Below are 13,086 nucleotides of genomic sequence, written 5' to 3' on the forward strand. Positions count from 1 at the left end.
CAGTCACAGTTATGTTGTTTTATTTTCTCACTGAAACTGAATCTCAGTATGTCATGTTGTTCCTTGTTAACTGTGCGCAGTCTTTCATTCATTAAATAGCAGACACATTTTTGATTCCATCACACAATAATTATCATAACCAGAAACACTGTAATTACTGCACAAATATAGCGATACATACAGTAACTGTCAAATATTTGGACACGCCAAGTCAACTACAAAGGAGACTAATAGTGTGTCACATCACATGACCTGGCCACCTGACCTAAACACTGTAGAAATGATTTTGGAGAGTTTTGACCACAGACTGAAGGAAAATCGGCCAATGAGTGCTTAGTATACGTGTGGGATCTCCTGGAAAAACATCCCAGGAAGCCAGCTTATGAAGCCTAAGAAAGTATGGTCAGCCAGTCCCTGTAGCAATTGGGGTTAAGGGCCCAATGGCCCAGTGGTTGGATCACTCTGCCAACCACAGGATTTGAACCGGCAACCTTCTGAGTCTTAACCTACAGAGCAGTCCCCCGCCAACAAATATATATATATATATATATATATATATATATATATTTTTTTTTTTTTTTTTAATACTAGTTTGGTCTTTGTTCCATGCATAATTCCATATATGTTATTTTATTTATAATTTTGATGTCTTTATTATTGTAAAATAATAGGAATACTACAAACAAACCTTTCTGTGCTTCGGAGTGTCCAGACTTTTGACAGGTGCTGTATGTTGTTACCCAAGGAGACCTTTAACAGATTGAAAATGAAAACTGCATTTTTCCAGAGGGTACCTAGGATAGGTTTTGATATCACGATATAATACTGATCCCCCACCCTCAAGCCCTGCCTTTTTCTGTACTTTAACTAAGACATCACTTGCTGGCTGAATTATAAATTTGCTTCACATCCTGTTTCTGCAGCATCTGGTTTGCAGACACTGGATTCACAGACACAGGTGGCCAGTCTATGATTAGACGCTATAGTAACCAAAGTGTCTGCTGGAGCTGTTCCTTTGTATTGATAAGAAATTCATTAAGCTGAAAGTTGGCTTTCAGTTCCATTTGATACATCGCAATGTGTTTTTCTGTTTATTAGATTAGTATTAAATATGGGGGATTTCAGTTTCTTAAGATGTAAACATTTTTTAAAGGTAAATACACCAAATTTTAAATATTAATGCATATTTTACAGTATGTCCTTCATTAAGGGATGCCCTGATGTATTACAATGACACTTCTAAGCAATCCAAGACGGAATTTTTCTTAAATATTTGATGAAAGCTCAACCTTCAAACCTGGAGACGGCAGCACGTGACCCCGTACCTCTTAGCCCTGTCCTCTTTGTAGTGCTCTCTGCTTTGGCCGGAGTTCCTCTATTATGGATGCGTATTGCAATCTGATCCCCATCATTTTCTCCATTAATAGTTAATTCAGTTACAGACTTTTGCTTCAGAGCTTATGAGAAGTTCTTAGTGCACAATAACCTTTTAGACCTTAAAAAAACAACAACACACACACATCTGAACATTTGAACAACTCCGCCAAACTGGCAATAGTAAGTGTAAGCTTTTTTGCATTAAAGCTTGTCTGTTTTAGGAAATGCCCCCCGTCCTGGGTTGTTCCCTGCCTCATGCCCATAGTTTCCGGGATAGGCTCCAGACTCCCGACAACCCAGAAGGATAAGCGGTTTGGAAAATGGATGGATGAATAGATGGATGGATGGATGGATGGATGGATGGGTGTTTTAGGAGATGAATAAAAGCACATGAGACTGCTCTGTCAATGACTGGCCACTAGATGGCAGCTTTTGATTATGACTGCTGAGTATAGAAGTAGCATAGGATTACATTCACTCTGATTTAAGGCTGCATACATTATACGTAACATCACTTTTAATGCTTCTGGTCCCTTTACTTCTGAGACAGTTCTGATCCTGTTTTTTTTTTAACTTTCCATCATATTCAAATTGAAAGAATCCAATACTGATGAAGGTGCTTTCTTGTTAAGTAAGGTCCTGATTTGCATTTTACTGGATAATATTCACCAAATCGCTCTGGACTTCGAGTCTCTGTGTAGCTACCAGAGAAAATGACGTGCTCAGACAAGACAAGTGCTGCTGCTTTTAACAGCCCTTCAGCCTGTATGTCCTAATGTTCTCAAGCAAAGAATTTTGGTGACCTAGTGTGACTGAATCAGTGAGTCCGACGAGTCTGACACCGGACTGAATTTACAGCACAATCACTTCATGCAGACTAAAGTTGCATAATGTTACTTATACTGGGATTATTTATTACATAGCACTGGGTCAGACCTTAATGAACATCATTTAAAAACTGCAGAATCGGGCTGCAGCATAGTGTCGTTTTATGTCAGAAATATGCAGAATTTTATCTAATGTATGCATTACATGAGGAGGGATTTTCCTTCTGACTGCTGAAAATGCCTGGAAGACATCAGAAGGTGGATAAAAACCGGCTCTCGTAAGCAAAGAATCACCGCATTATCATCAGCATGTGTAGCACTGATCTGAGATGCCTGCAGAAATCCAGGCAAATTGAAACCTGTTTCGACATTTTCACAGCAACAAACGTGCTTTTGGAAGGACGGACCACCCACACAGAAGACAGGGAGGAATGCTGTCTACATAGCTGCCGGGAGTCAATATCAATTCAACAGCACATAATAATAATAATAATAATCATAATAATTTGATATTGTGGGGTACATCATGAGGATGACAAGATGATCAGGGTTTTACAGAGAAGAACGTCAGAGGAACCCCCTCAACACAGATCCCATCACCTTCAACATGCTGCAGGGTGAGTCAGCAATTTCCTGGCAGCCAAAGCACATTCCACAAAATGCACAATTGCTCACATTAAGGAAATCTATAACCTGCCTTCGTAAGTGGCAGCATACTGCCCAGCCACGAGGCAGAGTAGAGGCTAAAAGAATGGACTTTAAGCTGGATTCCCAGGAGAAGCCTCGCTGGTGTGTCCTTCATCTAAGTGCATAACCGCCGTGAAACACCCGTCCATATAAAAGGCTAAAAACTGTAGGGTTCATCGTAACCAAGAATCAGCCAAACTGTAAAATGTTGTTTGCTTTGTCTGCACTTTAATAAACATATTTGTGCGATTGTTGGTTTAACGCTTCAGGACTAAACTGAAGAGACATTCCATTACACACAAAGAGAATCAGGATGCGTCCACAACTGTAACTTCGAAGGCATATTGCTTAACCTCTGCGATACATGTCAGCTGGCCACTGCCAACCTTCTTCACACTCAGTTAACATCCGGATCGCAAGCTGCTTCAGCTCCAGGCTGAGCTTCCACCTGCTGTCGTGAGGAAGAAGGACCCAGCTTCGACGCTGGTCTGGATGAGGAAGGCCTTACTTCTGGGTCTGGAGACGGCTCAGACATCTGTTCAACCTCGCGTGGCTCGGGGGTCATTTGCTTTAGTTTAAGAGAAGAAAATGTGTTAAAATGTGAACTTCATGCAACTCCATGTGCCGTTTAGTCATCATTTGGGAAACATGTGATAACTCACATATGTGAGTTACCCAGTGTGCCAACTCACTGTATTTTCCAGGATGTGGCTATCAGCCCCTCTGTCCCCAGCGCTGCCACCTGTTTCGTGGTAGACCTGGCTGGGGACCCTGTTCCTGCTACACTGTTGGCGCTGCCCCCAACATTTCAGCCGCTCCTGGCCTTCCTGTGAGCGGGCTGTAGGGTTTATCCGGGCGGGGGGAATCCGGGTCGGGAGGTCCCACGTGCCCACAAACGTCCACCTGTCCCCTCTCTGAAAAAGAGAAAGACAAAAACGATCATATTTTTTTGTTTCGCTGCCTCCTACAGGGGGGTCATGGAACGGCCGCCAACCTTTGCTTTCATCCCCGGGAGCAGATGTCCTTTGTCGGTTGCAATAAATGTTGTGTGACCATCCATAGCTCTCGGTCTCTGAAGTTCGACATCAAACACGAGGGTGCAAAGTTGTTAAATGTAAATGTCACTGAAAAGATTTGTAACAAAACATCGTGCACAATACCTCTTTTGAAGCCTTTGGCAGTGTCCAGTTCTGGAGTCTTTGCGACTTGAAAGCATTTTCGTACTATAAAAAAGACTTAAATTAATTAATAAGCTGGCTTTGTGATTTTTTAAAAATAAAATGACGTATAGATAGACAAAAGAATTATCGAAATCTTTTGAATACCTGATTTGCAGAAAAGCTAGACGCCATGCTTCGCTGTGTTGTCGACAATGGTATCATAGCAACCGAGGGACGCGTTTCCTTTAAGCCGGAATGCTTGACCTGCAGGGGGGAGGCGGGGGCGGCTAATTCAGGGGCAAATTATTAAAAAGAGTAATGTCATTTGGACGGCTGCTGGACACCTGAACAGAGAAAAACCTAAATTCGCAATTTCTCACCACCGCATTAATATGTCCGTTCACACGTAGTTAATCCACTCACGCATCACATTTTGATGAAAAGTGTAGCTTGTTTGTGGGCGGCAGGGTGGCTCAGAGGGGGGTCGAATCCCGCCTCCGCTGTGTGTGTGTGTGTGTGTGTACTGTATGAATGTGTATGTGTGCTGCTTGCGTGGGTTTCCTCCCGCAAAATGCGACTAGGCGAATAGCGTCTTTAAATTGATTGTGGAAAGTATGTGCGTCTTGTTACAGACTGACATCCCATCCAGGGCTGAGGCCTGTGCTGCCTGGGATAGGCTCCAACCTCAAAGTAACCCATTACAGGTTATGGAGGACAGCCAAATATTTTACCCATCTGAAACAATCAGAAATACCTTATATAACCATTTTTTGTTGACGCAGTTTTCTTACTGCCTTCTAATTTGAATTAACTATTTACCGTAAGCTATGCTTATGTTCGATGTCTACTCTGCATCTTTAGTAAATGTATAAAGAACTGAGAGCATTTTTGACACCAAATCAGAGATATCCGTAATAATGTTAACAACGACGTTATTTGGCTGACCGGTTATTGAAAATAGATCGATGAAATTATTTAATTATTCATACAAGCGCGGTCTACTGTCAACCTCGCACCAATGTTCTTCTGATACTTCGCATTGCGTAGGTGGGCGGCGCTGTTGCAAATACGTCACACTCCGTACGACAGGGGTCGCTCTTCCAAAATCAGGATCTTAACCCGGAACGCGATGATTTGGAGAATAATAAAATGGCGGAAGTTCAATGTTTGAGTTCATTACTTGTAGTTTCTTGCCTGCTTTTCTGTTATGCATTAATGATAATAATTGAATGCTAAGTGAGATTTTTGAAAATACTGGAGAGAACTCCAGAATGCAGTTTTTGCTTTAGATCGTTGCTAGATGTACTCATCGGCGTCGAATACATTAACGTTTTACACTTTAATCGGAAACGAGGACATGGAAGTAAAGCCGAAGCACACCAGCAGCCCGACCATGAAAACACCGAATGAAGCTGAGTCGGACACTAGCGCAGACATGAAGACGCATTTTCGTGTTTGTCGCTTCATCATGGAAACAGGTATAAGTCCAGGTCCGATCGTCTGCCCGGATGCTTCCGGAGGGGCAGGACCAGGCCTCATTTCCAAGTGTCCCTCTTTCATGTAGGTGTAAAGCTGGGAATGCGCTCCATCCCCGTGGCCACAGCCTGCGCTTTGTACCATCGTTTCTACCAATCCGCCAGCCTCCAGGTGTACGAGCCATACTTGGTGGCCATGTCTGCCATCTACCTGGCTGGCAAAGTGGAAGAGCAGCACCTCAGGACGAGGGACATAATCAACGTGTGTCACAGGTAGCTTTGGGTTGGTCGGGATGGTGTAGGGCAGGGTTCCCCAGTTTCGAACCTGGATGGCCAGAGTTTAACAGTTTGCAGAATTCCTTTCTCAAATACGTCTAATTCAGCTAAAAACCAGGGTTAGTAGGTGTGACTGAGCAGAGCAAATCTGCAAATCTTCGCCCGCCAGGACTGCAATTAGGGACTTCTGGTGTAGTGTAAGTTTGCTGTACGTCTGTTTGCTCATAGTATTTTAATGCTAGTTTTCTGCTTAGCACTGCTTAGTTGTCTTTCACCCATTGATTTTCCCACTTCCCAGGTACCTCCATGCAGGTAGTGAGCCCCTAGACCTGGACAGTGAATTCTGGGAGCTCAGAGACAGTGTGGTCCAATGTGAATTACTCATCCTCCGGCAGCTCAATTTCCAGGTCTCCTTCCATCACCCGCATGAGGTGCGTACTGGTTTGCTCCCCATGGGGCTCCACCTTTCCTTCGTCCATTTCTTAGAGCTCGTCCTGTCTTCAAGACTGGAGCTCTTGCAGTGACTTCTCTTGGGGAGGGTGGCATGTTCACGTGGGTCTTCACGGTCGACGACGTGACTTGGTGCAGCCATGCGGGGGCTAAATGTGAAAGACTACAAATGCAGTTTTGCGGAAAATGAGCTACCCAGTCCAGCACCGCCATTTTTGGCCCCTGAGATCAACAATGAAGTTATCAGTGATATATTGCTGCTATTTATTAGGTTGCTAGGATAATGGCCCTCGCTAATGGTCACCCATTCATCCATGCGTGTTCTTCTTTCGTCCACGCGGCTCCCTCAGACACTAACTGAATCTTGTGAAGTTGTATTTGTCATTGTGTTGGCCTGTGTCTGGTTTTCTGCAGTACCTCCTGCACTACCTCCTCTCTGTGAAGGGAATTATGAACAGGCATGCCTGGTGCCGGACCCCCATCTCAGAGACCGCCTGGGCCCTTCTGAAGGACAGCTACCACGGGCCCCTGTGTGTGCGCCACCCACCCCAGCACCTGGCACTTGCGGTTCTATACCTTTCCCTGCAAAGCTATGGCGTGGAGCTTCCTGCGGGGGCTGTGGAGTGGTGGCAGGTTAGCATGCACACTTCCGTGCCTTCTGCAGACCCTCGTGGCTATCCTCTGTTATTGTCGGGATTCTCCCACCAGCTTTGCTGGTTGTCATTCATCATGCTTTGCCGCACAGTATTTGAGGGGAAATTCTGTATTTCCCTGTATAACTGCCGCAAATAAGTGTTTAAAGGGGTTAATGTCATTTCAGGGGTCTGATTTCACTGAGGGGTTAACACTTTGCAGCCACATGTCTTAAGGGTGGTTATTAAAGTCATTGGTATGGCTCCTTAGATTGAGTAAGCTTCTTATTGACACAATTAGTAATTGTCATTGGTTTTATGCTGTGACATTGGTTTTTGCATCGGAGCCTTTATTTGTAAAGGATTTTCCAGCTAACACAGGATGAGATTGGCATGCTGACCATGCATACGTTTAGATTCAGAGTCTCCTGAGGACCCTGGGAACACAGGGCCATAGTTTCCATGTGCTTATGTGTTAGTGTTTTACCAGCATCTTGCACAGACTGGCATGCGAGTGATTCTGCCACATCCACACTGGTTCTTCCAGGGTTCTGGCATTATCTCATTCGTGGTCCATGAGGTTCATCATATTCTCTAGTCGTTTAACCATCATGCTCCCTTCTGTCTTTCTCAGCTGATCAGTTGAATAAGATTTGGTTCTGCATTGATTTATTTACTGTTCCCACAGGTTTTCTGTGAAGAAATCACAAAAGCAGAAATAGAGTCCATCATCACTGATGTCCTTCAGCTCTATGACATGGAGGCCAAATGTACATGATCATGCTGCACCTTTAAGGTAGAATTTCTGACCTAGAACTTGCTTGCCCTGACTGTGCTGTGCCTTTCTATGCTAGAACTTGCTCTGCCCTGACTGTGCCGTGCCTTTCTAGCCTAGAACTCGCTCTGCCCTGACTGTGCTGTGCCTTTCTAACCTAGAACTTGCACAGCACAGTCAGGGCAGAGCCTTTCTATGCTAGAACTCGCTCTGCCCTGACTGTGCTGTGCCTTTCTATGCTAGAACTTGCTCTGCCCTGACTGTGCTGTGCCTTTCTAACCTAGAACTTGCTCTGCCCTGACTGTGCTGTGCCTTTCTATGCTAGAACTTGCTCTGCCCTGACTGTGCTGTGCCTTTCTATGCTAGAACTTGCTCTGCCCTGACTGTGCTGTGCCTTTCTAACCTAGAACTTGCTCTGCCCTGACTGTGCTGTGCCTTTTTATGCTAGAACTCGCTCTGCCCTGACTGTGCTGTGCCTTTCTAACCTAGAACTTGCACAGCACAGTCAGGGCAGAGCCTTTCTATGCTATAAATCGCTCTGCCCTGACTGTGCTGTGCCTTTCTGTGCTAGAACTTGCTCTGCCCTGACTGTGCCGTGCCTTTCTAGCCTGGAACAGGCTCTGCCCTGACTGTGCTGTGCCTTTCTAACCTGGAACTCGCTCTGCCCTGACTGTGCCGTGCCTTTCTAGCCTGGAACAGGCTCTGCCCTGACTGTGCTGTGCCTTTCTAGCCTGGAACTCGCTCTGCCCTGACTGTGCTGTGCCTTTCTAACCTGGAACTCGCTCTGCCCTGACTGTGCTGTGCCTTCCTCTTAGATAGCTTGCTGCTCCTTTGTTTAAATGTAAACATTAAACACGTTTTATGTTTTCAGCTTGTCCTCAGACACAAACAGTAGGTGCATTAAAACACAGCAGACACCTCCTGGTGAACCCTAAACCACCAGCTGTTTTTAATAAGGAAAAAGTCATTATTTTCATATTATACTGTTGGTGGAGGTAAAAGGGGAGAAAAAATGGAGAAAGGCTGATCGATATTTAATTTAGTCATGCTCTCACTGCTGTCTCTGTTCCACAGAGGGTCGATAAACACACAGGGCACTGGTGGATTCTGGACCGGATGGCTCTAGCTCTACTTCCTCTGTCAGCTCTGCTGAGTGAACACAGAGCACGTGCTAATCTGCTCGCCGGTGAATTGCTGCTCAAATCTGATTATTTCCAAGGAGCCAGAAGACCGGCACAGTAACTGAACAACAGATACACGAATTTGATGGAGTCCCTTTTCATTTTCTATAATATCTCGACATGTCATCAGCAGAACTGCGATCACATGTCCTGTGAATGAGGCTGCCAGTTTCTCTGTCAACCAACTCCAGGAAGAGAACAGCACATACGGCCGAAACGTCACTGAATGTTTTACCGCTCCTTACTCGCGTGTATTTAAGTATTCTATGTTAACGCCATTGTCAATGGTACATTCGGCATTTTTTCTGTGCCTGAGCTCAGTAAATAATTTGCATAATTATGCTTGATTGCTGTTGTCTGAAATTTAATTGGAATTTGCCCTTACTTGGTAATAATTTTGCAGTTTTTTTTTTTTGTTTTTAGTGTGTGCTAATTTTGATCGTTACTTTATGGCCTAGATGTCAAGTGAAGTAAATGATTAGGATTTACCAGTAAGTTAAAATGAAGCCTATCAGTTTGAGCTCATCCTGGAAATCTGTAGTCTGTATATACAGTAGTTGCAGTGTGAGGATGCTGCACTCGCATGAGGCCAATCAGGGCTCATTAATTAAGAGGTCTTTTGGAACAGAAGCCAGGCCACACAGCAGCCCTCGGGGACCTGCACTGGGGACCCCTGTGCCACATGTCTGCCTGTATCTGGTTATGGGAGCTTATTCTGATTATTCGTCAGTCCGAAAGCTAAATGCCAGGAGTCAGTAGGAGCTCTGCATGGGACTATGGTTTAGGATCCAGGCCCAGCTCTGTGGGTGTTGGGTGTGTGTGTTCTCCCCGTGTTTGCGTGGGTTAGGAACCACGCCCAGCTCTGTGAGTGTTGGGTGTGTGTGTTCTCCCCATGTTTGTGTGGGTTAGGATCCACGCCCAGCTCTGTTTGTGGGGAGTTTGCGTGTTCTCCCCTTATCTTTATGTGAGGTAGGTTCCAGTCCCTCTGTAGTTCATGTATTCTCCCCAGGTTTATATGGGGTTGGTTCTAGCCTCAGCTCGGTGAGTCTGAACTGTGCATTTACTCTTTCCCCCTACTGCTCGGAACAGGCCAATGCTACCCTAGTTGTATAAGTGGTTATTCATGGATGTGTGTATGGATACTATTGGAGTATTGTTTAATATGTGGTCACAATGATAGATCCGCTTGATGTAGTAGAACTGAATCGCTCTCTTACTGTCAGGCTGCAGTGAGTGAGACTGTGATGATGGGACTTGAGAGGGGTTTGGGGGTGGTAGTTCAGCTTTTTAGCGTTTAGAAAGGAGCAGGAAAGTTGATAGGACTGCCTGAGATCTTTGCTTGCTTGGGAAAATTACTTAGTCCTTGACTACTTCTGCCATATATGTTGTTTCATTTAGAAAAAAATACATACATTGTTGCCAAATGAAACTGCAGATTCTCAGACAGGATAGATACATTGTCGTGGTAATGAAATTATTTCTTTACTAATCATTTTACTGCTAGTTTTGAAGAAACCTGTTCTGTGAGGTTGTACTGAAAGGATTTCAAAGGGGTGCTGAAGGTTGTGTCCATGTTAGAATCCGAGTTGACCTAAATAAACATTTGTCCCGTAATAAGGGGTGAGTGGAAAAGGTGAGATTATCTTTACAATCCCCAATTCCATGTTTATTGTTGCAGGAAATCTCTGCGTGAAATTGACGGTTTATACTATTTTCTTAAGTACTTTTAAAATGTGTGATTGTGTCCTGATGGATACCTGGAGACCTGTTTATTTGTAGGATAGGCGTTTCTTGCTGCTTGACAGGCAAAACAATGGAAAATCAGCTGAGTCTTTCTCACTCACACACACACACACACCCAATTCTTACTGAGAGTTGTGCAGCAAATCACATACAATGGAGGGTGAGTGGATTCCTTTATCATGCTCTTTACAGATTTAAATGAATGATCTGACGATTAATAAAAGGTCTTCCTTTATTTCTAAAAGACCAGAATTCTTAAACATTAAGGAATAATCTACTGCGCCTTTGACATTTGTATCGCCACTCACCACTGCACATATGCAGGTAATTCACTGCGAGCCGAGAAGCTGCTTTAATTTATACAAAGCAAAAGTGTCTGAATTACCCTCTTAACAAAGGCTAATTAAGAGCTTAATTAACAAACATCCACACAGGCCATTAGTGTCAGACTTGAGGACTGATCATCTGAAGGTTGTTTAATCTAGTAATAATTTAAAAAAATCAACCAATCATTGTTACACCATCTTTTTAAAACAGTGAGATACTGGCTATTCTATATGATAACTGGGTTTTTGTTTAATTTTAGTGCCATCTTGCCAAAATAGGAAGAAAAGTCCTGTTTTGTGCCGCTTGTCCTGTTTATTTGTACCACACAGCTGTGTTTAATGGATCTATCAGCATGTCCTGTGGTCGACACCTGGCTTTCCAGCACGTCGCGTCACTTGATTGCACACGTGTGTGTTCTGGGAGCGTTTGTGTACAGTTCCTCTGTAATCTTTGTCCAGCCTTCATAATATAGGTATCTGTGCACCAACTGAATCCTTCTAAGGACACGGGAAGTTGCAGTGCTGATCACGAACAGCTGGCAGTGTTTCCAGCTCAAACACGAGTTTTTATGAATTAGCTGCCCCTGAAATGGCTAAGCCTGAATTTGTGCATCTACCCAGGGGCGCTGCTAAGGATTTTGGGCCCCATGAAAAGAATCTTGACAGGGCCCCCAACACAGTTTATTGGGGGCTTCTCTGGGCCCCCTCTCAGTCATGGGCCCCGAGAATCGTCATCGTTTACCCCCCCCTTTACAGCGCCCCTGCATCTACCTGTCAGCATTATGTGTGTGTGCACAAGTGTGCAGTGATTCAGCTCCGGAGCTCAGATCCAGGGTACGATAGCGCAGCTCTTTTTGGAAATTGAACTAGTTTATCTGCAGCTCATGGCTCACTTTGAGGTACCTGCTGCTCTGTTTGCCGCATTCTGATTTTGCCCAGAAACAAAGCTGTCTGTGGGTAGGACTTGCGATTTGTGCATTTAGCTGTAACTCACCAAAACAAATGTTTAATGTGCGGTGATTAGTACGGGGTAATAGAATCTCTGAAGGTAACAGAAGGAGTAATACCACAGCCCGAGGTTAAAATCTTAAATACGTTTTATAGAGACAGTTGAAATTCTGCCATCCTTCACAAGAGAACCCCAGGCCTACAATTTAATGGGTTGAAGAGACTAGTATTGTTTTGCATCATTTGGCTCAGAAGCAAAGATTAAATACATACATGTAAGCAGCATGTATGTCAAGTAAGATATGATACAATATCCAGATGTGTAGTATAATAGCATCCTTTGCCCTGTAAGAGTACGTTATTTTTTAAAAGAAAAAGAAAACCTTGAATCTTTTTTTTGTGGCTGTAAATGCTATCTGTTCATCGGAGGGTATTTTTTTGTTTTATCTGAAACTCATTTTTCCAAGGGTGTACAAAGACAAAATCCTCGCAGCTTGGCTGGACGTCTCTAGTTTGGCTAAACCTTGGAGGAAGGACACAGAGACTCAGAATGTTCTCTGACTTGGGCTTTGAGCTTGAATGAATGCTCTGCATCAGGTTACATTTTGGAGAGCAGGACCCACAGTACCAGCCAGCCTCAGACACAGCTCTCCTGATCAGTGTATGATGCAGATGCATTTAAACACAATGATGTCACAAGCAGCCCTTGGGCAAGAGACAACCTTCCAGCCTTGCAGTCCTACTGGTGTTTATGTGAAATGTTTAAAAACCCCACCCACATAGCCCCCCATTCTGTTCTTCAATTAGCCCCCCCCCACTTCTGCAGGGCTGCTTCTAATGCTGGGCTGCATGAATTATGGAGATGTAGCACATACCACAGGATTCTGTATCATCAATAAAATATCAACGTAGTCCTCAGTGGGCGGGAGAGTGAAGACGGCCTTACTGCGTGGGCAGGGTGCTGGAGGAAGAGAACGCATCGGCATGGAGGGGGATTGGGGTGGGAGAGGTTGCTCTCAGTGTGGAGGTGAGGGTGCTCCTGCTGCACCTGCCTTCTGTCTGCTCGTCCCTTTCCCAGGTTCCGTCTTTCTGGGCCCAAACTGTTTCCCTGCTTCTCTATCCAATCCTGCCCTATTTTTAAGCCACTTTCACCCATCGCCTCCCCTCCTCTGGCTTCACGCGGGCCGGCCGTCGACATGCATAAGCTTTTCTCCTTGTGCGCCGCCTCA

General features: G+C 44.5%; 2 protein-coding genes and 1 long non-coding RNA gene across 4 annotated transcripts; 1 reads left to right on the top strand and 2 right to left on the bottom strand.

The window, feature by feature from the left end:
* Nucleotides 1–3,097: 3,097 nt before the first annotated feature.
* cfap126 (cilia and flagella associated protein 126) lies at nucleotides 3,098–5,113 on the bottom strand. Of its 2 annotated transcripts, none has more exons than XM_049024069.1 (6): nucleotides 5,041–5,113; nucleotides 4,217–4,338; nucleotides 4,052–4,114; nucleotides 3,886–3,963; nucleotides 3,584–3,805; nucleotides 3,098–3,459 (listed from the first exon to the last, which is right to left on the bottom strand). In XM_049024069.1, exons 2-6 carry the CDS (start codon nucleotides 4,271–4,273, stop codon nucleotides 3,289–3,291), a joined length of 591 nt encoding a protein of 196 aa, XP_048880026.1. In that variant the 5' UTR covers nucleotides 4,274–4,338; nucleotides 5,041–5,113; the 3' UTR covers nucleotides 3,098–3,288. The 2 variants fall into 2 exon arrangements, with proteins under 2 accessions (XP_048880026.1, XP_048880027.1); XM_049024070.1 differs by lacking the exon at nucleotides 5,041–5,113 and adding an exon at nucleotides 4,432–4,748.
* An 83-nt stretch (nucleotides 5,114–5,196) lies between these two features.
* ccnq (cyclin Q) lies at nucleotides 5,197–9,180 on the top strand. Its single transcript, XM_049024068.1, has 6 exons — nucleotides 5,197–5,529; nucleotides 5,616–5,799; nucleotides 6,101–6,233; nucleotides 6,667–6,885; nucleotides 7,573–7,680; nucleotides 8,734–9,180. The coding sequence occupies exons 1-5, from the start codon at nucleotides 5,352–5,354 to the stop codon at nucleotides 7,660–7,662; spliced, it is 804 nt and encodes a 267-aa protein (XP_048880025.1). The 5' UTR covers nucleotides 5,197–5,351; the 3' UTR covers nucleotides 7,663–7,680; nucleotides 8,734–9,180.
* LOC125748176 (uncharacterized) lies at nucleotides 7,786–8,460 on the bottom strand. Its single transcript, XR_007399483.1, has 3 exons — nucleotides 8,432–8,460; nucleotides 7,940–8,062; nucleotides 7,786–7,898 (listed from the first exon to the last, which is right to left on the bottom strand). It is a non-coding gene; the product is annotated as an uncharacterized LOC125748176 (long non-coding RNA).
* Nucleotides 9,181–13,086: the final 3,906 nt, after the last annotated feature.

Source organism: Brienomyrus brachyistius, chromosome 8, assembly GCF_023856365.1.
Source record: "Brienomyrus brachyistius isolate T26 chromosome 8, BBRACH_0.4, whole genome shotgun sequence".
Lineage (NCBI taxonomy): Eukaryota > Metazoa > Chordata > Actinopteri > Osteoglossiformes > Mormyridae > Brienomyrus > Brienomyrus brachyistius.